General features: G+C 35.6%; 1 protein-coding gene across 1 annotated transcript; it reads right to left on the bottom strand.

Annotated features, from left to right (window-relative positions):
* Positions 1-1,708: 1,708 nt before the first annotated feature.
* Positions 1,709-23,593, bottom strand: LOC145668484 (protein transport protein Sec61 subunit gamma). Its single transcript, XM_081736417.1, has 4 exons — positions 23,435-23,593; positions 11,706-11,810; positions 9,965-10,067; positions 1,709-1,924 (listed from the first exon to the last, which is right to left on the bottom strand). The coding sequence occupies exons 2-4, from the start codon at positions 11,797-11,799 to the stop codon at positions 1,915-1,917; spliced, it is 207 nt and encodes a 68-aa protein (XP_081592543.1). The 5' UTR covers positions 11,800-11,810; positions 23,435-23,593; the 3' UTR covers positions 1,709-1,914.
* Between the last annotated feature and the right edge of the window lie 2,796 nt (positions 23,594-26,389).

The following is a 26,389-nucleotide window of genomic DNA, read 5'->3' as shown; positions in this document are numbered from 1 at the left end:
CAAAAGTCGCTATCCTGGTGTTCACTCTTTTACGGCGAACGCTCAGGAGACATTACATAGGCCATTCAATTGTTCATCACCCATAGTTGATCGAAACCAAGATCTTATTACTCATTTGATTTACCTGTGCAGACAAAGCTGATCCTAGTATTCATTGTCACTAATCTGTTTAGAGGAGCATCCTTGTTTACAAGTGATGTCAATCATATGGCAAGGTTGCTAGAGATACTGTTTTTACGTGAGATGTCTTTCATACGTAATATTTCAAGAAAACTAAAAGGATATGCAGAATTGCATCAAATTTGTATTCAGCAGTCGTTTTAAATTATGTGTTGAATATTTAAAAGTATTTAACCATGATGAAATAAATGTCTGGGGAGTTGAGAGGCAAACTAGATTTTCACATTAATGGCTTCATCTGCAAAATCTGTATCCCACAAATGTTTCTTCATATTTGGAAAGAGGAAGTCATTGAACGGAATTAGATCGGATGCATATGGTGAGTGGGGCAAAGGTTCGTAGCCACATTGACACACAAAAAGCGTTTCTGCTGCTCGATATGGTGGTGCATTTTCCACTAGCAGCAATACACTTTTCGAGAGGAAATACAATCTTTTTGCTTCGATAGCATCCCGTAACTCTTCAGCGTGTTCGTGATTCAGCGTCTTTTTGTAAACAATCAATCACAACATACACCTTAATGATCCCAAAACACTGACATTACGAATGAATGTTGTATTATTAGTACATCTCGCCTTTTGGGGTAGGAGGCGAGATGCGTTTCCGTATTTTCATACATTTCTTTGGTTTCACGGTCAAATAAATACACCCAGCATTGTCACTAATCTGTTTACAGAAGCATCCTTTTTCCTGTGGTAGGTCCACAATGCTTTATGCATATTGTGCACGTTACTGTTTTGAAAACGTTTCAACAATCGGGGAACTCGCCTTGCTGCCACTTTGCTCATATGTAAAATGTCGTGTAAACGGAACCCTCCTGTTCACCTTCCTAGAAATTAATAGTTACACGTCTATTTTAAGCACTAGCTGCTCAACTTCTGCTACCACGCCTGGGTCTGTCACCACTGAGAGACGACCTTCTCTTGAGTAATCCTGAGATTGTGCAATCACATTTGAACTCTCTCTTCCAGCGTTTCACTGTCTTAAGATGGCATTTTCCACCATATCCACCTGTCATTCCTTCATGTGTCGTTAGTGCCGGTTTTCCTTGAAGATGGAGACCCCTAATTACAGGTATGTATTGATCTTGTCCAACATGCTGCCGCTACCTAGATTTCTGGCTGTAATATCAATCTAACAGGACTCCATAGACACAAATTAGCACATATATGAGTGAAGTCAACTAATCATTGTGCATATTTTTACATTATTAGTACATCTCTATTATGGTGAGGGTAATTACTGGCCTTCCGGTTTTGATTCTTTGAAGCTATGTTCATATTTTGTATTTAGTGCGGAACAAAGAATAATATTAGTTTCAACTGCATTTAGACTGACGTTAATGTTCCTATGGTAACAAGATGGAGAAAAAGTTCCATGGTATATTCAATTACGAGTATTTCAACAATTAGTTTTATTTATGAGTATTGGGTTTTCAAGAATACAGTAATATCTTATTAAAACATTGCACCATTAACATAGATATGAAGTTGTAATAATTTACTTCACAAAAATAAAACAATTGAAATTATCAAGTTGACTTTTTTAATGAATAGTGTACATCGCTTACACTAGATAACATCACACAAATTATTTTCCGAGTACAGTTTTTGAAAACAGTATTTTTTTTTGACCACAAAATTTTCGTCATACATTTATTTAAAAAATCCCGAATATAATACAGACGGAACACCAATGTGGTATCCAACATTTGTGCCTCATGACTGCTACGTTTCATGAGCCCCTGTAACCAAAGAAACAAAAATATCAGTACACACACACACAGCAAGTTTAGAATATTTTATCTTAATTTATTTAAAACATGACTACAAATTTTGAAGCTCGTGGTTTTTATTAAGGAATATTATAATTAAAAAGATGAGTATAAACACTACGGAAATGTATATACGTACACACACATTTTGTCGTAAGTAAATAGAACACACGCAGGGCACCTGATTCCACAGAAACACCCAACGAATGCAAAGATCGATAAATATGATGTAGGTGGTTATGTGAACATACAATACAACAACTCGCGTTATGGCGCTGATGTGGCTGTGAGAAGCTAACGGAGTTACCTCAGTTCGTATAATTAGGCACTGGCAGTATGGTGTAAGCACAGCATCAACACTGTGTTATGAGTACCATTAGCAACTATTAATAGGATTATAGCACAGTTCAAATGAAACTGAAAGAAACGCATAGACTCAAGGTAAGGTCGATTGGGACCAGCACCACGCTGAGCTCCAGATCTTAATGTTTCTCTCTTACGTTTTTTTCTGTCACCTTTTACATTATACGTTTTTAATTTTCCCCAACAAAATGATTTCTTCAGTTTTCTTTAATAATTAAAAGAAATTATAGTCTGGGACGCTTTTAAAATGTTTCATAGGTTAGTGCGAAAAAAACTTTAACACGTTCGATGCGGCAGTGTAAAACAGTTTGGATCTCAGTGTTATACGAGTCACGTGTGTCTCGTTGAATGTTAGCATGTGGATGCCAGTAATGTTAAAAATCTGTACAAACGAAAATACCGAAAACGAATAGAGGTAATAGAATGTATAAAACGGCACAGCACAGAAATGAAATATCGCACGAACCACCGGTGAGTCGTAACGAAGTGAACGTGTTAATTTAGAGGAACTGATTTCTCATACAGGGTTAACAACGCAATTTGAGATTTAACTTAGTATTCACAGATAAAATGCAACAGATTGAGTTTTTATCTGCTATCTAACCGGCACCCAATCTTACGTTGAAGAATAATTTGGTTCTAGCATCTTAACGATATACTGATGTCAGGAACAGAAACTACTGTGAACTAATAAAAGCAGAACCTCAAGTGGTTTAGAATTTCGATGTATTCTACGGGACTTTTTTAACATATTAAAATGGATGAAAGGACTTAGAAGCAGTTTCAATAACATACAATTAAAAAGTAACAAAGAATTATGTAATATATATTTGATTCATTGGATTTGAGTTTAGCGTTCCTTTCACAAGATGGCGCAAAAAAATATGGGAAAGAATTCCATGATTTCCAGAACAGTTTTTTGAAATTATTCCTGATACGTAATTAGGCATACAGACTTACACATGTTGATGGAAAAACAAGACCAAGAAACCTAACAACGATGATACAGAATATATTTTTCCTTAATCTGGAAAAAAGAATACTATAAGAAGAAATACAACGTATTTTATTATGACATTACAAAATACTTACCTAATAAAAATTCTTACATAAATCAAGGAATTAAGTATTTTCCCTGAAACTTGAATCTAACTTCAGTCACATGCTGAAAGTTTTGTCACATATGAAAGGAAAAAGTCATATGGGAATTTATTTTACACTTTTGGAGCCAGGTGCTAGCGAAGGTGTCCCCATGGTGACCCCCCAAACCTCCAGAAGAGTTTCTGTGCCCATCTCTTAAACGCTGCATTCCAGTACAATATAATTTTACACATCTCGTATATATATATATATATATATATATATATATATATATATATATATATATATATAAAGAAAACTTTTATAAAATTGAACATTTTGTATTGACACTGAAAAAGCACACGAAATTTAAGTCAAAAAATGCCCCCACAAAATTTAGCTCGAAGAATGCCCATAGAGAGACAATGGAACTTTTTATTTTAGCTCATGTACAACCTGCTGCATCATTTTAATGTCAGAATAGTTTAAAAATAAGAATAAACAATATTGTTTAAAACTTCTGACACGAATCAACATAATTAAATCATTACACAAATATAAAATAGATGAAAAATGATTAAATATGTAACAAGAAGTATTAGATTATAACACAAATAAAAGTACACTTTGGTATCTATATACGTATCTCATACTTAAAGATCATAAGTCTGATGACATCAATCTGGTTGTCCACTGAGTATTGACTCAATGCACATGCTGATGTGCAAATTTATCAGTAGTTTTCGTAAACTCAATCATTTACGAGATAAACCTCTTTGCGAACTAAAATACATTAAAATGAAACCACACAAGCTCAAATACGAGCAACCATATTTCAAAAATCCTTTCATTTGTGTGATAAGCTACCCTCACTTAATGCAGGACAGGAAACTTGTGGGAAGGATAAAATCAAAACTAGTGGGAACGAAAAAGAAAAAATGTTGAAATTATGCGTGCGTCAAAAAATTAATTTCCTATTGGATTCTTGATCCAACTACACTTTATGGATGATTCACCAATATGATATTCCACTAGACATGCGAAAAAAAAAAAAAAAAAAAAAAGCACACAACTATAGAACATAAGTTTGTTACACATCGTTAGTGGAAAGCAGATTTGTTTCTAAGTTTGAAGTTACCAACTAGAAAACAAGCATTCAAGCACATCCAAAATGGTCTTAAAATTTTCATTTCAAATGTTATTAAAATCACACTCTTGGAAAATAGAAATTCCGTGACTCTTAGCAGAATTCTCTGACTGTTAAGCTCCTTGACTTTTCGCGGTTTTCAGGTGTCGCCAAACTGCTTTCAGCACTGAGGCCATATGAGACGAGGATTTATATTGTACCATGGGATCCGAACCTCGTCATCTTCCAAAGGAAACTGTAACATACATTTTTATGTTTTGTGCTGAAATTACTTTTAATCAAACTGTCCCAGTTTCTAACTAAATATATATCCCATATTGTGTGAAAGCATATACATGTGTATCTAAATATTTAAAAATCTTACTTATTTTCTTCTGAATAATCTAGCAGCTTTAACCATACATGAAATGTGCAGTCGCCTGGAATACGAGCCAGCAATTCAATCTAACGACATCAGAGCCGAGGTTGATAGAACCGTCTAGCGATATTTGCATAGTTTGGAAATGTAGCTACACGTAATCGAAAAAAAGCCCCTCTTAGGAAACTACCAATGGCATGTGCAACAGCGACAACACTTTTGCAACTATACTGTATTCTGCAATAAATGCCAATTTCGCAAATTCTCGGTCGACAATGGATGTGAAACGAACAACACATTACGATTTATTACTATTTTACGGCAACGTATAGTGTCATAGCGTGGTATGCAATTTGGAAAAAAAAAAAAAAAAAAAAAAAAAAAAAAAAAAAAAAAAAAAAAAAAAAAAAAGACGCTGCGAAAATGTCGTGTGCTACATATTTTGCGGTGGGCATATTGCGAAAGAAATATTGGAATGTGAATTGCTAACCTTCTTTGAAACAGGCAAACAGTCGCGGGACGATGAGCAATTTACTGAGGACTGAGCAGTACGTTATTGAGCAAAGTTGACCACCCATTGGAAGACAAAATGGGTCAAACAATGTAGTAGAACGGACATGAACCCTATAAAAATGATTCCTATCTCTCATACCTAAACTTGTACGAACGGCCACACAGACCTATAGTTAGTAGAGGCAATCTGCTATGTACTGTACTACTTGTCACAGAATATCATCGATGAATTTCTGGTTACCAAGCTACATAGAAATTAAGCTTATGTACTAACAAAGAGGGCTTCACTAAATACCAACTTCAGTATGAAGAATGTCCCTTCTGTACAACGGTGTGTAGCAGTAGTATCAGGCTTATTTCTCGTGTTCTTTACTTATGTCAGGTTAGTGTAGGTTACAAAAAGTCTAGTACAATCGTAACAAAGCAAACATATAATACTTTTGTCAAATAATAACATATAATACTTCTGTCAAATAATAATGTACTCACCTATGAAACAAGCTAACGATTGGGTATTGATATTTTTCATAGTTATAAAGTTTGTACAAAGATAAGTCATAAGTCTCGTAATATTTTCACAACACAAACAGCAGGCCAGTATATACGCCATGATAGACCGTAAGTACAAGGTCAAAGGATGCGGGTCTACCACCTAGTTTGTGAAACTTATGCCTTTGGGGCGATATATGATCAGGATATCGGCTCCACTCATTATGAAACACCAGAGTTCGCCAGTTCTTTCTTTCAGAGTCTAATCAGAGTCTTTCAGAGTCTAATCATCCTGACGATGCTGAGTGGATGCCGCAAAGGCAACACCATCTAGCAAGTACGAAAGGTCTTCTATCCTTCCCCTGCCTGACTTCGCTGATTTTACAAGAAGCGGTATAACCGTGTGGCTAGGGCAATGTTATTTTTTTTTACTATTTATGTATTTCATATTTAATTATTTGTAGCATATCTTGCACCGGTTCTTATTTCAATATATCCTATTGTGACGAAATGTATGCTCTTATTCTTACAAGAATTACATATTGACTGTGTGGCATGTTTACATTACTCTACCCAAGAAACTTGAAAATGAAAACTATGTGCACTTTTACTAAATTTAGCAACAGTTGGCCAATAAGAGTTGGCAACAGTGTTTTCGTGTGATGACAAGCTCAGACCAGGTGTCAGTCGCTTTACCGAGTTCAGTTGAGTTGGCGTCTATTGTGTAACAGAGCAACGTAATATTATGTTAGTTAGTGTGCTGCTTTATTGTTGCGAGTTAAAATGGCTCAGTCCAAACAAGTGAATACAAGACAAATGTCAAAATTTCCTATTTTCGAAGATTTAGCGATTTTTGTGAAGTTGTACTGCCTACTTACGAAGATGTAATGAAGTGCTACTGTTTTATTAGACAACCTCAAAGTTGCGTCAGGGAAGGATCCTAGTGTAAGTGAAATATGTGAGACTTTAGTTCCTCAAATAGAACAAATATAATCAAGAGCTTCTATTCCCACTGTTTCTAACTTTAGAATTTCACAGATGAACTTTTATCATGCTAAATATAGGAATTTATTAAGGTTTAAAAGTAGAAAAGGGTCAGATAAGTTTGACTCGAACCTCGCAAAATTTAGAGAAGCTAAACGTCTATTTGATATTGCTGCCTGCAAGTGTTAACTTTCATACTTGTAGTTGTATAAAAGAAAGAAAACCACAAGTTTTAAAACAAGAGCTTCTAAAAGATCAACGCTCTACAAGGAAAATGGTTATGAGTAATGTTGATAGAGCTACCACAAGCGCTTTAAAGAAAGAAAGAAACAAGAAAAAGCAATGAACAAAGAGAATAGTTAAGTTTAATCAAGAACGGACACAAAGTACTAGTGTAACAGAAACAGTTACTGACGACATTGACAGCACTGAAGAGCAAAGAGACTTGAATTTTGAACAACAACTACCAGGCCCTTTAAAATTAAAAAAAAGAGAAAAAGATAAGCACTCAAATGCGTATCAAAAAGCATCTGTAGCTTCCATTTGTGACCGTAACGGAATATCAGATAGAGCTGCTGCAGCTATAGCTAGTGCTGCTTTACAGGACTTGGGTTTAATCACAGGGATCAAAAAATCGAAGAGATACCATTAATGATAGTCTTTGTTATCAGATAATCGAAAATAGAGGATTGTTTTTTAATAGGGAAGAGGCAAAACAATTGTTCAAGAAAAGAAAGGAACTAAGTTATACCAATAAGTTATTTTAGAAGAGCACATTTTACTAATAGAGTAACCAAACTCAAAGTTTTTATGCCACGTAACACCTAAATCTGGCACTGGAAAGGACATAGCCGACAGTATATTGGAGTTTCTTGGACAGAACACAACGAACAACTTTTGAACTTTACTGCTATTGGGTGTGATGGAACCGTTGTAAATATGGAACATAATAATGGTGTGATTCCTTCGATGGAAAATGAAATAGGATGACCTTTACAATGGTTAATTTGTTTGTTCCATGAAAATGAGCTACTTTTGCGACATCTTTTTTTTATCGTTTAGATGGTAAAACAAAGGGACCTAATGAATTTAAAAGCGAAATAGGTCAGCAGCTGGAAAACTGTATTAATCTTCCTGTGGTCATTTTCTTGCTAATTGAAAATAACCTTCCTCTTTTGGAAACAAATGATTTAAGTACAGAGAAAAGGTATTTGTTGGATATGTGTATCGCTGTATCAAGTGGAAATTGTTCGCTAGATTTATCTTTAAGAAACCCTGGAAAACTTGCTCACTCCAGGTGGCTTACATTAGCAAACCGTATACTTAGATTGTATGTGGCAACTGAAAACCTTAAGACTCTAGCTGAGTACATTGCGAAAGTGTATGCACCTGTGTGGTTTAACATTAAGTTAAAACCTTCATGTACTTATGGTTCCAAGCATCTGTTTTTCATATTCACGCTCTCTCTCTGATGATTTAAAGAAAGTTCTAGATCCAGTTATTCAAAGAAATGGGTACTTTGTTCCTGCAGAAAATCTCCTTTCGTCCATGCTATGTGATGAGCGCAAAAATTTAAGTGGACTTTGTTTAGAACGTGTTTTAAAAGCAAGAACAGAAAATAGAGGCGGAGTCAGGAAGTTTAATGTCCCACAGATAAACTTTGACGCAAAGGATTAGATCGACATATCATCATGGGGTGAAAATGACGTAACTGAACCCCCCCTGGTAAAACATGTTCTCAGTAACTCTCTCAAAGACTTTATACGGAAGACATCTGAAGCTCAACCAAATAGTAAAGGGGACCCGCTTATCGACTTTCCCCGGTTTCCTTGTCACACGCAAGCAGTGGAAAGAGTTGTGAAACTGGTGACCGAATCGGCTCAAAGTGTGGTTCATTCGCAAGAGAAGGACATATAAGAGCAAAAACTGACTCACGTGAGAACATGCCAAAATTTGATACAAAAAAAAAGTTTAATGTGTCAATGAAGTAGAAACAAACATTTTGCAGCTGTAACATACGTAATCATGAAGGGTTTTTTAAACGATAAAAAAGGAATTTTCAATGTCTTTAAAAGTGAATTATGATATTTTTTCACGTGTATTATAATAATAAAATATAGAATTGATTTAACGAGCTGTTATTTCAACTTCATTTACTATTATTTGTAACAACAAAAATAGTTCCCAAAAGTTTCAAAATTAGCAAAAATACAAACTTTTTCACAATAATGTTTTTTAAATTATATTTTGTAATTAATAACTTTTCCAATTATATATGTATTTACAACTATCTTTTGTAGCATTATATGTACGAGAAAACCATAAAAAAATAATTTTTCAATTTTTAATTTCTTTTTACGAACTTTTAAGCTCTTTGCGGCACCTTAAGATGCTGTAGTATAACAACCAAATTTTTTCTTCTTTTTGAACGTAAGAGGCAACTTTTCCCCACTATTACAAAACTTATTATTATCATTATTATTAATATAAAAAGGTCATTTTCGTTCCACCCTATTCTACACATAGTACTGCTCCGAATTGTATGGCGTAACAACAGGAAAACATTAAATGCAGAACAACAGGGATAAGAATCGTTTCTAACTACAAGAATATTCAAGATCACATATATATTATCCAGTATACTTATACTGGACTATATATATATCCAGGACTTACTTTGATTTTAAGAAGAAATTTGACAAGAGAATTTTCTTTACATACACCAAAATTATGTTAAAATTACTGATACCCACGTAAAATCACGACATGGTTGCCTTAAGGATTTATTATATTTATGAGAAGACCGTACATCGAACAGACAGTTGTGGAGTTACTTTTATTTATTTATTTATTATAAACTATTATTTGTCAGAAACAGTTTACCCTTTGTTTTCTTTTATTTATGAAGAAACCTTATGTTACTAAACTTGTCTCTTAGGACACCAGTAAGAGACCGATTCGCAAAACTTTCTCTAGAAATTTATACTCTAACCGTTCATGGGGGTCTTGAAACCTCCTTACTTTTTAATTCCCAATACTTTTACTAACACTATATTTGATAGAAGACAATACTTACACAATGATGTTATTAATAGGGATATGGATAAGTTTAACAAAGAAACCAATAAAGCCCATGATGCAGAAACCGATTGCTGTGGCTACAGCGATTTTCTGGAATTCTGAAAGGAAGAAAGAGCTTATATTGCAAAACTGTTTAATCAAATTACTGAAGAGAACCATTAGGAACTCTTGTTTCTTAACGCAAATTTGTCACATATTCATAAAAATATTTTACGCGCATGCACATATACTAGTAATATGCTAATGGTATAAAATGTTTCACAAACAAGCAACTAAATTGACACATATAAAGCAACTCCCACACCTTCAAAACATATGGTCTTATAATTGCCATATATAGTGCTGTTAAAATACCAATAGAGAATTTAGTTAAAATTTTAATTCAAACCAAGACATGTGACTGATTTTCTGACAGGCTTATTTATTCCAGCCTCAAAGCACATTCACGCAAAAGTCAAGGGAACTTTCCAACTTTTTGTGATGTACCAACAAGTGTTCATTTTTAATAAATGTCATGGGTTGTAACAGTGTAACAACATAAAACATGTTCCTGACCTTAGAATTGCTCTTGTCTTTTAACATAAATTTTCAGAACTTTAATTTACGAGACCAGATCATTTGGTCTTGGGGAACAAATAGAAGTCGGAGTAAGGTCGGGACTGTGCGGTGGCTGGGCGTTGTTGTGACGCAGCAGCCAGGTAGCGGCGGTCTTTTAGCACGCGGATGTCCCTTTTTTGCAATTTTCCCTGAACACCAACGTCGTAGGCAGCGATAATGGTCTGTCCTTGAGGCACAAACTCTCTGTGAACCACATCCCTGGCATTGAAAATGACAATCAACACTGTATTCAATTTGGATTTGCTCATTCTCGCCTTCTGTTTCGAGGACGCAGGGATGTTCCATTTGGCACTCTGAAGCTTCGTCTCTGGATCGTACTGGAATGTCCACGTTTCATCATCGGTAATAATTCTGTTCAACTAATCCGGTCCAAGTTCCACATGTTTCTTCAGTTCACTCGAGATCAACACTTGATTGGCCTTTTGATTGTCTATCAACAATTTGGGGGCCAGCTTAGTGCACACCTTTCGCATGTTCAATTCTTCCGTTATGATGCGATACACGATGGTTTTTGGAATGTTCAGATCGTTGGTTAAGAGTCGAACACTCATTTGAAGGTCAGCATTCAACAGCTCACGCACACGAGTTACATTTTCATCAGTTTGGCTTATTGATGGTCGTTCAGAGTGGGAGTCATCGTTCACCCATTCCTGCCCTCCACTTAAACTTCTTCATTCACCTCGTAACTTGTACATACGAAAAAGCAGACTCCCTGTAGGCTTGTTGAAGCAGTTCATGAGTTTCTGTAACGGTTTTGTCAAGTTTTGTGCAGAACTTTATCCTCTATATCTTGGCATGGGACTAAAAGGGCCAATGTCACTTTTTTGGGGCATAAATGAGATGCCCTTCAATTTAACGTCTACGAATCGATGTTTTCTTGTGCAAGAAGAGCAAATGTCAACAAGGAATAGTTTGGAATATATACCATTCATATTAACATTCGCTTTTCTTGTACAAGAAAATATCCATTAATAGGCGTTAAAATTTGACGAATTACATTTATAGGCACTTGGAAAAATTCAGAGACCTAAAACAAAATTCTGCTTTCCGCTGAGACTATGGCGTTATGTAGCCGTTAACACCAATATGAACTTCCTAGAAAACTGAAAAAAGCATACCTTTCCGATCAGGTTTTGTGCATCTTTTCACCAGACGAATAGAATCCTTGGCAAACTGGCGTCCTGGTGCAATGAATGCTGATACTTGATCCATTATGATACAATCTGAAACGAAATGGAACAGTATGTTATCAGACCGTTCACGATTTATTTGAGATACTGAAATGTCACAAAGTATGTTTTTTTGTCTTAGCATTCACGAGTATCATAACTTCATTTAAACAAAAGTAACCAAAATACATGTGAATAAAAATGAAAGTGAAACAGTGAAAGCGAACTTAAACATGATTCAATTGAATTATCCAATTCCGAAACATGTCTTATCCACTTTTTTAATTTTTTGATTTATTGTTCATGATTTGTTAATACCTAATTTCAGCTAACTATCCCATTAAATGCAGTCAGGTATTTACTTTACATTTTACATAACTTATTTTGTTTATTTTCAAATGTAGAAATCAAGATGAAAGAAAAAAGTTTTGTAAAATGGACAAGAGAAGTTTTACAATTGGGCAGCAAATCATAATAAAATGTAAACAAAGAATAGATTATTCAACAAATGTTACACAAGTCCTCAGATTGTTCAGAAGATTAGATTTTTAATTGAGGTGAAGGAGCGTTGACAAGAAACGAAATTGGAAAGAATTAAGTTGTAATATTAGGATACATCATGGCGGATATTCAGTAGACAAGGCTTGGAAAAGCTTTATTCATTTCATTGATACTTAAGTGCCGTTGTGTAAGTTCCATCTATGTCAACAAATTCTAAAATATGAAAGTGAAAAAAAATATTGAAGACAATGATATAGTATTTTTAATCTTCAATTAATGTGATTTCTCCATCAAGTCTTACTATGTTCGTAGTTTATAAGGAGCATAGTGATTAAAAAAAAGGGACTCCATGTCAAATTTGTATTTTTGAGGGAGGTTGAGAGATTCTAATGAGTATAGTGTTAATGTCAAGGTGAGTGGAACATACTGTTTTTACTGTAGTGGGCTGGATATGGGTAACAACAAGGGAGAGAGAGTGAGCAATGAGAGAGTAAAGAAAACAATCAAGGGTATCGAGATATCTACGAAAATCCAAGAAAGAAGACTGTAACTGTATGGCCATCTAATGAACAGAACAAACGACTATGTGGTCAAAAGAGGTGATGGCAATGGAAGTGAATGGAAAGAGAGGTAGGGGAGACCAAGATGGAAATGGTTAAAAATGACTTTAAGGAGAAAGGTCTAACAGAGGAAGAATTCCGAGCCAGTGCATTATGGAGAAGATTCATCAAAAACATTACCCACATAAGTGGGAAAAGACGGAGAGAAAGAACGAGAGAGTTTACTCACTTTTACGGAGATCCAACTTTTTAAACGAGCAGACAGAAAATGAACTTACTTGATAATGAATGCTACACGATACATATTTATAGATTAAAAATAGGCACTACTTTGCACTCAGAAAGATTAACATTTGTTATTCATCCACGTGGAGATATTCTTGAAATACTAGAACTCAGAATCTACTGAAAACCAAACTTTTTTTTTCTTTCTTTTTGTAGCTCATCACACAGCTTTACTTACGGTTATGTGCGTTCCCACAAAAATATTGGGTATTCAGCAGGAGTTAATCAAAAAGGCCCCAGAGACGTTTGAAATCATATGACAAGGAGACATGATCTTTCTAGGTATAAAATTAGTGCCTATTTTTAATCAAGAAAGAACTTACAGCGCATATTCCGTATATTTAAATAAAGAAATCGAATTGAAGTAACCTCATACGATCTGAAATTTGTAATGAAAAGTAATAAATTAAACACACAATTTAGTGGCTGATTACCTAAGGTATTTTAGGGGGAAGTTTTAAGTTTTTCAACCTACATATGGTAACTTGGAGTATGGGCACAGACTTCGAAACAAGAGTTCTGTAATTATTCATAGATATCTAAGATGCAAGTTAGTGTTCATGTACAGGAGTACATAGGTACCGGAGAAATTTTATTGGAGACTAGTGTAAATAAAAAAATTACAATATTCACAAAAAAAATAACAACCGGATGTAGTTCCATAGGGTGCCTTCCATTTCAACTCAGGCAAAAAAATATAAAATTGTACCATCACCATCTCAGATATTGTTGAAACTTTTTTTTATAGCAACTAGACATGTTTTTAAGAGACCCATATTTTTTTTTTTTGTTTTGTCGAAAAAAATTTTCCCGCCAAGTAATGGACCATCAAAGACAGGGAGTACAATTTATGAATTGTAGAAGACATGGAAAATGGTCAACTTTGGAGCCTCACCATTCGGCTATGGAGACAGGTAGAGTTATAATTCTTGTTGTGGTATGTACATAGGGATATAAACTATATTTTATTATAGTTTGGTTTGCGCATGCGTATCTTTTTGTACATAAATTAACAAATGAACGTCAATTTATCTGAAAAGTCGAAGTTTGCAAATTTTTTTCAAGCACTTCCGGTTCGAATTTTAAAATTCAGTTTTCACGGTTGGTAAGACCTGGTTACCCGCTTTCTGAAGAAGAAGAAAAAAAAAGTATCGTTTGTGTGTGCAACCGTTTTGTCGCAAAATATTCGGGAAATTGTAAAACGCCATTTTCTCGAAAACACCATCTTTTAAAATTCTGAAATTTTGTCAGATGGTTCAACTTTACATGAATAATAAACACACCAAATACCATTCTCGACCAATGCTTCATGAATTAACTGCAGCCTTTTAAAGTTACGAAGTTTAGTTAACTTTGATGTCACAGTTAGCAACACTGGGAACAAAAGTGCAATGATTTGATGATGTTTGTGGTTCACATTCATTAAATGAAGAATAAAAGATTTTCTTGACTGTTTTTTCCATTATTTTGATCAAGAAGGCTCTCTGAAATAGTAAAATGAGCCTCCCCCTATTCCTCCGTCGTTTTCTTAAACCGAAATAACCTGAGGTGGAAATTACGATTACGAAACACACAAATTTCAAGTTCACTTACTTAAAATAGTCTTCGGAAACAAAATTTTACTGATTATTATTATTATTACATGGACCAATCATTTGCTTGGTTGGTGTCTTCTTCGCTAATAGCATGTAACCGTGCAGGTGCTCCAATAGGTGTTGGCTCACTCTCAACTGGTCCAGGAGTGGATCTAGGGGAAGAAACTTTTTATTTTATATATAAATAAAACCGATCTTAGAGTTTGGAGCTTTTAAAAGTAGTTCTAAGTAGCAGTATTACCCCCCCCCTTTCAGAAGTCCGTCCTGGATCCGCCCCTGCGTAGCACATTGTCGATAGTCACAAATGCTGAAGGTCCATGTGGAAGCATAAACAACACTTAAACTTCACGTAATTCATGATTTATTCATAATATTTCTGCTACGCACCACTGGTTATCGTACATATATGTATGTAACAAAAGTTCCTTTTTGCAGATTTCTTAAATCTACACTTTGAATTGCAAAAGTTCGATTTTGGGGGAAGCATGAAGTTAGTTCACGGTGACCAGTTACTGCCATAAAAACTTCGCCATTTTCCGAAAGCCAATGATGACTTCGTTGAATACCAGTTACCGGTCGCATACTTTCCCTTTTTTTTTCTTCCGGAAGTCGTCGAATTAAGTTCCAGGCAACAAAACGAGAGTAATACCCGGAGATTGTACTTGCACTATAATCACGAATTCTTCTGCGGTTTTAGTGGGGGCGCGGTGGCTCAGTGGTAGAGCGTTCACCTCCGGTGCTTGGGGTCCCTGGTTTGATCCCAGCTCGCGCCGTGTGGGCTTTGTGGTGGGCAAACACCGTGCTCTTGGGTTTTCTCGGGGTTATCCCGTTTCCTCCCACTTTCTGCATTCCACCATTTCATTCATTTCTCATAATCACCGTCTTCTTTAGCCTAACCGGCATAAGCGTGGGACGTAAAAATTAAAGATTTCATTTCATTTTTTTTCTTCTGCGGTTTTAATACTGTGTATCTGTTTTTGCTTAAGGTTATGCCGCGTTGCCACATTCTTTACACCTCCCCTCCCTCAATACCGTCGCAGAGACCCTTGCATGGCCGGTTTCACTGCAAAACCACTACTTTATCGGACCTGTCTGCATCTCGAACATCTGAAAGCGATTTTTAAAGTGGGACGCAGCACAATCAGAAATTACTGACACGGTTTGGGAAATTGTAGACACTTATTTTCTCGTATTCAAACCTTTTTCTATAAAATATATTTTCGCTTTTCTTCAAGTATTTTTAGAATCTTGTCTATGGCTATGAGTACATGAGCCGAATCGTGTGTTTTATCGAAGTTTATTACAACAAAACTGTCAATTGTTTTATATTCCGGTGATAACTCTGAATTTCACTTTGCAGAATAAGAGTCCAGTTTTCAGCGAAGTCCACATGCAGGAAAATAAAATTTGTATCTTGAAATTTTATACGGTGCTTTTCGGTAGCAATTAATTCTCTTTGGAGTTTCTTGATGTAGTCATGAATTACAATTCTTAAGTTAAACCAGCAATGTACGATACGAAAACAAAGTGGCACAGTTTTTTTTAACGAGATTGTTTTCCCATATGGAATACGTAACACTTTCATTTTCATTAGAATCAATAATTAAAGACTCGACACTTATTGCTTCCACTCCAGGACATTCACCACATTCTTGAAGAAGACAGTTGTCATTTTCTACGGATCATACTACTAAAGGAAATAGGTCACTCATGACAGCTTCAATACAGGCTGTACCTTTGATTTGTAGCAATGCAGTAGCAGCTAACTTAAAATTTGAACAATACACAACACACACACATACACATACACACTTCCCTCGCAGGTTGCGGACTGACCCACTGTAAAATTCCGAGTGACCCATTCTTATGTTGGGATTGTTCTGTTTAAAAAGTCAGTAAATTTCTTTGGAACGCGTAAGAAAACATTTCGATTTTTTTAAAAACTTTTTATCCTTTTTCGATCACTGTAATGACATCGCACTTAATTGAGACTTTGTCTGGAACATTCCAAATCATCACTGAGGTAATAGTTCAGGCTTTTTGTAGACCATCAGAATTTATTGGATGGCCATTTCAAGTAAACTTAAAATTTGTGTGTTTCGTAATCGTAATTTCCACCTCAGATTATTTCGGTTTAAGAAAACGACGGAGCAGGGGGTGGCTCATTTGACTATATCAGAGAGCCTTCTTGATCAAAATAATGAAGAAAACAGTCAAGAAAACCTTTTATTCTTCATTTAATGAATGTGAACCACAAACATCATCAAATCAATGCACTTTTATTTTTCCCAGTGTTGCTAACTGTGACATCAAAGTTAACTAAACTTCGTAACTTTAAAAGGCTGCAGTTAATTCATGAAGCATTGGTCGAGAATGGTATTTGGTGTGTTTATTATTCATGTAAAGTTGAACCATCTGACAAAATTTCAGAATTTTAAAAGAAGGGGTTTTCGAGAAAATGGCGATTTTTGAAAATTTTACATTTTCTCGAATTTTTTTGCGACAAAACGGTTGCACACAGAAGCGATACAAATTTTTTTCAGAAAGCGGGTAACCAGGTCTTACCAACCGTGAAAACAATTTTAAAATTCGAACCGGAAGTGCTCGAAAAAAAAATTCGCAAACTTCGACTTTTCAGATAAATTGACGTTCATTTGTTAATTTATGTACAAAAAGATACGCACACACAAACCAAACTATAACAAAATATAGTTTATATCCCTATGTACATACCACAACAAGAATTATAACTACCTGTGTCCATAGCCGAATGGTGAGGCTCCAAAGTTGTCCATTTTCCATGTCTTCTAAAATTCATAAATTGTACTCCCCGTCTTTGATGGCCCATTACTTGGCGGGAAAATTTTTTTCGACAAAGCAAAAAATATGGGTCTCTTAAAAACATGTCTAGTTGCTATAAAAATAAGTTTCAACAATATCTGAGATGGTGATGGTATATGCTCTGCCTGAATTGAAATGGCAGGCACCATAGAGTACTACCATACCTATATGCTTATCGTACAACATTATTCAATTTAGTTCAGTCTGCTTCTGGAAGTATCAAATTTGTTGAGTGAGTTCTTTCATGCTGAAATGTCTAGAGTTGTCGCCTTTGGAATATGACCCTGTTACCTGCATGTCTTTATTCAAAACAATTGCATATAAAGGAATATGTAACTAAAGAATTCCGATATGCAACTGAATTAGTGACGCATGTATTCATACCCAAAATAGTTCACCATTAAAAGTACAATTTTACTGTAAAACAATTATATAAAACTAAAATATCATAATGAGAAACAATTACAGAAAAGAAATTATGTAACAAATACTCGTAACAATACTGAGATCAAATACAGTTAATATAAGAAATAATGCGTACAAGCATGCGCGATTGCAGACTTCATTGCCTCATTGTGTCAGAGCTATACAGTGAAACTCTTATCAAGTCAGCGTCAGTGTGTTCTACTTTTCAATTGGAAAAATGAAGAACTCTTTAATCTGCGAGTAACCAGTACAGCAAATGTAAAGTACGTCTTCCCATATTAATGAAAAGAACTTGTCCTAAATGTGCTAACCACTATAAACAAAGTTTTCATTATTATTTTTAAATTAACGAATTACCAGAAATAACCTTTCAGGCTTGGAATTATTAACAATCTACAACAATGGGATAAGAAGAAAATCGGCCAAGGTCTGCATTTAAAGGTACTACCATAGCATTTTCCTGATGGAACTACAAAAGAACTCCAGTTTGGATTGTCGAATTAAAAAGAATTAGCACTGCCAGTATTTTCTTCATGGGTCAACTTGCATGAGAGTTACGCATGAAGAGCCGAAGAAACTTTGGACATTGGGCTAATGAAAGCAAACGAACTAATATTTATACAGTCTGTATCTTGCTCCGATTAATACGTGTCATTAAGCTCCCAGTTAAAACACTTGGGAGCTACCTGAAGTGAATATAGGAATCTAATGTTGCCTTAATGCTATAATTCGGTACTACAGAGAATTGAGCTCTCCTAACAAGAAGCACTTTTAAGTCAATTTGCACTGAAACTGACAAAATATAAAGGAGGAGAATTCTTCTGGTGAATGCACAATGGTGCCAAATAGCTACTAAATAGGTACATAAAATCCTACTTTCTACAGCTGGTGTTAAATTATAGAGATCTGCAACTCGAAGCAGTTTAAAAGTTTAATGGCTCAATTTACACGTGAAATCCTTCGCTAAGCAATGACAAAGTGTACTTACTGCTAATGTGGGCAATATAATTGATAAGGTGTACGAATAAACTGGAAGTGACGTAATCGGAGATGAATTGCAGCAAAATTTTAGTCTCAAATTTTAAGTAAAATAAAATGGTTGAATTCAGTTTTGAGCATCGACTTACACGAGACGTGGATCTACAGTTTAATGTGGGATTCGAATCATATACGCTTCCACTTAATCGAACTTAGGTCTCCCACTAGAAAGGTGCCTATATAGCTGCATGTGAGCTCTAAAATATTTTAGAGATATCACTAGAATTATACAGTAATTACGTGAAAACAAACTGTCTAATATGGTGTGCCAACATCTCTCTATATTTGTATGCGCTGCACACTTTTGAAGCAGCTTTAGACCTTGTTACAGATGGCAAATAAATACAAGAAGTTAGAACAGATGGCAAATAAATAAGTTACATTTTAGTTTGACAAAGTTACGTAAAAGCCATTCAAATATCAAATCAACACAATTTTCAAAAATTCTACCTTGCCTAGTCCGATTTTGACGAAATTTGGTACAGTTCTCGTTACCATTGGAAAACGATAAGCCCTGATATTTCAGGTTGCTATGTGAACTGGTTTCAAAATAACAGGCTTCTAAATTTCTCAAAATTGACCAAAAATTGCGTGAGTGACATTTGTTCGTGTATAACACTATGGATTTTAATTATTTTTCGAAAAATTCTACATTTTGAATTTGATTTTCTCAAAAGCCCACATTTTGAAAATTTTCAAAAAGAGTTCGGACTGTTATGAATGTATTTCCGAATATTTATTTTGTAACCAGCAAGGGATTATTATTATTTTACAAGAGTTTCCATTTTCAAACGGAGTTGAAAATCGATTTAATTTAGGCATTTGTTGTAAGTGGATGAAAATACTAATTTTGTACCACAGGATGACACGCAAAGCTATCACTGGAGTAGTGAGCAAGCCCTTGTTCATTCATTCATAGTCAGTGCCAATGCAATGCATGTCAATTTACAGAACATATTTGTAATAATACTTGGGTTAACTCCTGCAAGTGACGGATCCAAAATATAAGATTTACGGAGAAATAAACAATCAGACGAAATGTCAGCATGAGAGTAACAAAACAAAGTAATAAATATCATCAGTGTAGGGTGATTAATTAGGGAGAAAACGGAAGTTAGTTCTGGACTACATAAGTTCGTGTATTGATGCGATGTTAGGTGAACAGGCAATAGAGCATAATACGACAGTTCCATACCCACTGTCTTATCAACTAATCTAGGACTTGAATGATGGAATAATGAAGGGAAATACAGTAATGCAGAACGAAAGCTAAAAGACGGGAGTTGCATCTGAATAAAATGTGACATGGCGCAACATTTTATGGGGGCATAAATGTGTAAAATTCATGCAAGAAATACGTTACTTGATTTCACAATAGGATTGTACAGATACTTAAGATATATCGGAATCTCTTACATGCATGAAATGGTAGTTATGTAGTACTTCATAAGAAAGGCATCATGAAATGAAGTGCTACGTGAAGGCAGTGTACGAAGTGTCGCAAAGCTGTGCCATACACAATGCATTTTATGCCATATAGTGCTTTTCCACTATCGTTTATGTGTATACTTATAGTCGTCAACGCGCCTGGTCCCAACGGACGAACACCCTCGCTTCCGCTTGGGCTTTCCTTCTATGCCCATGTCCTCACTCAGACAGCGTTCATGCTTGTAGTGGTTATCTAGCACAAATTGGCTTGTGCTTTCCAAGTTATTCGTATTCTATGCACTACAACTTTTATGTAATATCTGCACACACTGTAATTATACTCAGCTCTGCTAAAGACAATCTGCACCCATTAATGCAACTCTCCCATAAGAAACTATTTCTAAGTGATAAGGGTGCATTTCTTCGTAAGAAAAGTTTATATTTCATGAATATAAGTATCCATTTATGTGGCAACCTACTACAGGAAAGAAACATATTTTTGTATGTCTTTTGTAATTTTTAATGTTCCAAGGACATGTATTTGATAGAAAGCTCCGGCCAAAAAGTCCCTTCTAAAAGCTTATTTACATAAATGTAGTAAACAGTTGCTTATAGTATTGGTTAGAAACATGAGAAGGTAAGAATTTATTGTTTTCGTTATATTCGAATAGTGCATAGTTTAAAACACTACTAATTTTGCACAATAATACAATACAGCTGAATACATATGTACTGAAGAGGAAAGAAAGAATGAAAATCAGAATTATTTGTGATTAACAACAGTGAACGATGCAAATGAAAGAAGTAATTCTAGGTAAAGTATATCACAATAATACATAAGCAGTATTACACCGTTGAAAATAGGTTCAAGTGAGTCTAATCCGGGACCGCCATCTCCAGAAGATTAGTCTAATATTTTAACAGCCCAATATGCAAGTACTCGAAATTTGTTGTGCTCTTACTTGTGAGATGTGTACATACATAGATATACATTAAACAAAGTTTAACTTCTTAAGCACGGATTCGTCCATAAACTAGGCAAAAACCATGATATCCAAAGTGCAATGACGTAAAGTGAGGTAGGCTATTTGAAGGCAGTGTGCTAAGTTATGATGTGCATGCATAGAACTGTCCTAGAGTTCAGGAATCCACATAATTCTGAAATCTACGGAAATACTGTGTCATATTACTTTAAAATTACCCATGTATAAGTAATGAAAACATATCGAGAAACGGGTGTTGATGTGGTTTTGGTGCACCATATTTTGGAAGATTTATGCGTAAAAGTCAATACTATCCATAAGGAACAAATTTCTGCAGGCAACAGAAGTAAATATAAAGTAATGCAGCTGAATTTTAAGTTTGCAAGTGTTGGGTTATTAGTGTAAAATCATTACAAGTGCTTTACGAAGTATAAATAAATTAATGCATATGAAAGATGATACTATTACAGCAGGTGGTATATTTCTGCAGTGTACAGAATCTGCATTTTATGTTTACAAGTGGAATATTAGTAGTACGAAACCACAAGTGCTACTGAAACTATCATTGTCAAAACTCATTTGTTTTCACCACACTCGCTAACGCGATTACACAACAGCTTCGCTGTGTCCTGACTCGATTAGATAGCATTAGCGCTTTTAGTGGCCACCAAGCATTGGTTAGTTTGTGTTTTTGCGCTGTAGCGTTTACGCCATACATCCGGAAGCCGTATTTATACGCAAATTCTAAAAGATTTGTAAAATTAAAAATTCTTCTGGTGGCCCCCTTGAATTTTATCTATGCGAAGTAAGATTTTCAAGTCACTCAGGAGAAACCTTTTATCAGAAATAAGAGAAAGCAATGAAATAATTATTATCTTTCAAAAATTCTTTCTAGTGATGCGCCAAAAGTAAACCTGTACGAGAAAACGTCCATAAACACACACAGATACTTAATCCAACGCGTGAAGTACGTGTTTTTATGCCATATACAATGTTTTGTGCTATCCTCAGTTATGTGTATACACGGCATTTATTCCGAAGTTGGGCGTCCGCTTTCGTCAAGTTTTTTCGCTGTTATCTCCTTTCCACACTTTCTGCAAATTGTTATTAGGTTCATTAATCAGTGCTCTTCACAAAATTTTAAAAGATTTTGCTCATTATCAACGTATTGCTTCACAAATGTTAAAAAGGTACGTTCTTTTTTATTTTCGTATCAGTCGATAAGTAAATAAAAGTCGCTTTGTTACCCCCTTTTTAAGTTCGTACATACTTAATCAATAATCCCTAAAAGTATGAGCGTCCTGCTCCTTCGGGAACTGATGCAGCTTCATGTATACTATATCAGTAACGGTATAGAGTTGGGGGAAACTAGCCAGAAACAGGATAATTTACAGGAGCGAGTTTACAGTTGTGACTGGCAATTGATGTTAAGTGGAAAGTTGTTGTAGCTGAAACAAAACCTAATCTAATCTAATTTAACGTATTGAACCATAAAATGATCGAATGAGAGTAGAATAAAAAAAAAAAAAAAAAAAAAAAAGTGAAAGAGTTGTCTCAGGCAAGGTTCTAGAACAGGTTCCAGTTCTCATTGAGCTGTAATAAAGACAGAAATCAACGTGCCCTGCGGGGCTCTAACCCACCTTCACTCGCTGACGCTTGCTCGGTAATACTATATGAATTAAATAAACTTTGGTACACAATGGAACCAATTTACCTACTAACCTATATAGGGGGACCTGTGTTCTAGAACCTTCCCGTTGTCTCCCCATAACTAAACCAAAGCCATTAGATTTACTGAAAAAGAAGTATATGTGCAATGAATTTATGTATGAATCTGGGCAATAAAACTGCACATCAACTTCTTTTTCCATAAACTGGATCACATATGAATGAAACTCACTAACTTGCAAGATGTTACAAGATATACAAAGAGCACTACTTTTAAGGATAAACAATATACGTAACACTTGTTCTATTATTACAATAAAACTACGTAGTACTATAAAAACGAACCAATATACCTTTTCTTTCCTTTGGCAATCACACCTCCGACTGTACTCTCTCCTCGGTTACCAGCTGTAAGCGTAAGGGACTTGCCACTTCGTAAGTCTACTTCACCGTCAGTTGTTCATACGTCAGCTGCCACATAAAACAGGAAGTTTGGCCAACGTTATTTCCGGTTTAAATCACCAAACGTTCAAAGACTATATAAGAAACTCCAGACAGCAATTTGGTACTTCTACAGTCTGCACAGATGGCTCTCTCGTATGTTCTGTGTAGAGTAACCAAATTATTAAGAGGCAACGTGAAACGACGGTACAAACTGTACAATCACTTCTATTAGCTTCTGCATTGGTTACTGTGTTACGAACCGCGAAGATTAGAACAATCGGTCTACAATATTATGACTACAAATATACCAAGTCTTGCACGGATTGAGAATATGAATTTCATCTATTTAGGGTTGCCAGATTTTGTACACGAAAAACCGGAACACCAATCTCTGGCTATATATAAGATGAGATTACTACTCATTTGTTCAGAATCAATTAATGACCTGCATTTTCCAGATTTTTACTTACAATTTTCCAGTTCAATCTATACACAGTTAACATAAGTGAAGCCAATACATTTTATCAGCCTACACGATCCGGTGTGTCAAACGGGGGGCAATTTGTAAGTTGTAGGAGGCCATTACCCTTTACTCCCTCCCCAACAAGTGCCATTATCTTGCAAAATGCGTACATTTTGACCTCACCTCTGTTAAACATTCCGATACCAAAAATGAAGTTTTTGTTTTAAAAGTGTTTATTTCATTTTTTAAAAAAAATCTGCTCAATTTTGAAATTTCAATGCTTCTAATTCAAATACGCTTGCTACCAAGGATTTTTTTGGTTCCCTAATTGGTTGTTTCGTATGTAAAAAGGAGTTGAATGAGCATAGTATCGATATGAAGTCAAAAACACCCTGCGACCTTCCCTAGTTAGTGGATATTTACGCTCTACTTCATGGTTATTTCCTCCTTGCTTTATAAATAACCATTCCACTGAATATTTCTCCTGAAAATTACACTTGCGATTGGACATGAGTAATGTGAAACAAGAATACCGACAAAGAAATTCACTTCACTTCACTTGAAAAGATGTGTGCAGTAGGCCTATACCCACTGGACTAAATAAAATACTTGATTGTGAAATTATGCCTCAGAAGACAGCAGATAGGACATTGCCATAACATATGCCCCTCTTGAATATTTTTTAAAAATCCCTTTTTTTCTCTCTGGAAGCTAAACAACCCATAGGACGAAAGAATGGATGTAATTTTCAAACTTCTTGCTGTTTGTTTAGTAAAATTAATTGGCTACACAAATCTTCCGAAAAACTCATTTTTAGGTGAGAAATACTATAGGGTGTCCAATATACAATGCAACTCGGAGTTTGGGTTAGTAGAACTTTTGAACCTGAAGTGATACACAAATAATGATTATGGGTCTAGGTCAAAACCCCCACAGCCAAAACCCCCACACTCAAGAAATGTCAAAACGCCCACACGATCGGTCATAACCCCCACACAAATGGACAAATCCCCCAAACGCACGAACGGTCAAAACCCCTACAGCCAAAACCCCCGCACTCAAGAAATGTCAAAACGCCCACACGATCGGTCATAACCCCCACACAAATGGACAAATCCCCCAAACGCACGAACGGTCAAAACCCCTACAGCCGAAACCCCCGCACTCAAGAAATGTCAAAACGCCCACACGATCGGTCAAAACTCCCACACAAATGGACAAAACTCCCACACATAGCAACGGTCACAATCTCCACATAAATGGACAAAACCCCCACACAAATGGACAAAACCCCCACACAATCGGACAAATCCCCCACACTCTGAAAATATCGTGATTGCACGTCTTTGCTGCGGCTCTTTACGACGCCCACTTTAGTGTTTCTGTCATTACAAAACAGTGCAAGAAGAATAGTTGCAACATCGGTTTAAGTGGAATAAAAAATGTTATAAAAAAGTACAAGGGCAAGACATACAACCAGGATCATTTCAGAGTGTGGGAGATTTGACCGATTGTGTGGGAGTTTTGTCCATTTGTGTGGGGGTTTTGTCCATTTATGTGGGGATTGTGACCGTTGCTATGTGTGGCTGTTTTGTCTATTTGTGTGGGAGTTATGACCGTTGGAGGTTATGACCGATTATCAGTGTGGGGGTTTTGGCTGTGGGGGCTATGACCGTTCGTGTATTTGGGAGATTTGACCATTTGTGTGGGGGTTATGACCGATCGTGTGGGCGTTTTGACATTTCTTGAGTGTGGGGGTTTTGGCTGTGGGGGTTATGACCGTTCGTGTGTTTGGGAGATTTGTCCATTTGTGTGGGGGTTATGACCGTTTGTGTGGGCGTTTTGACATTTCTTGAGTGTGAGTGTTTTGGCTGTGGGGGTTTTGACCGGTTCCCATGATTATACCAAAATGAAGCCTTGTTCATGCATATATTTTTAAACTAGGGAGCAACGATTGAAGTACACTAGGAACCACAACATGTTGCCAAATGTAACCAAAGGTGTAAATCTTTTTATTTATTTATTTATTTATTTATTTTTTGCAAAACATGTAAATTGACTCAACTCATACGTATGGATATTCTGTAGTTAATTTTCAGTTTGTTTAGTTGGAGTAGCTTGGAAACTAAGAAGCAGAAAATAGAATTTTTCATTTCCACCGATAACTAATCGGATGAAGCCTCTGTAAGGGGGAACTAGGGAAATCATAGTTCTCATAAATTAACACTCTGAATTGGCAACCCTGCCGATATTTCAGTGCATCAAAAGGTGTGTTAAGGATCTATCTACATTATGTAATTCCAGAAAATAATGAAAAACAAACTTTGAAATTATCATGATAAAATTTTTACTTACATGCACCCAGCAACACTGTTATTCATTTCTATGGGGCTATTTAAAA

The sequence above is a fragment of the Thermobia domestica genome, chromosome 13, assembly GCF_964235325.1.
Source record: "Thermobia domestica chromosome 13, izTheDome1.hap1.1, whole genome shotgun sequence".
Lineage (NCBI taxonomy): Eukaryota > Metazoa > Arthropoda > Insecta > Zygentoma > Lepismatidae > Thermobia > Thermobia domestica.
This window is presented reverse-complemented; position numbering and strand designations above follow the sequence as displayed.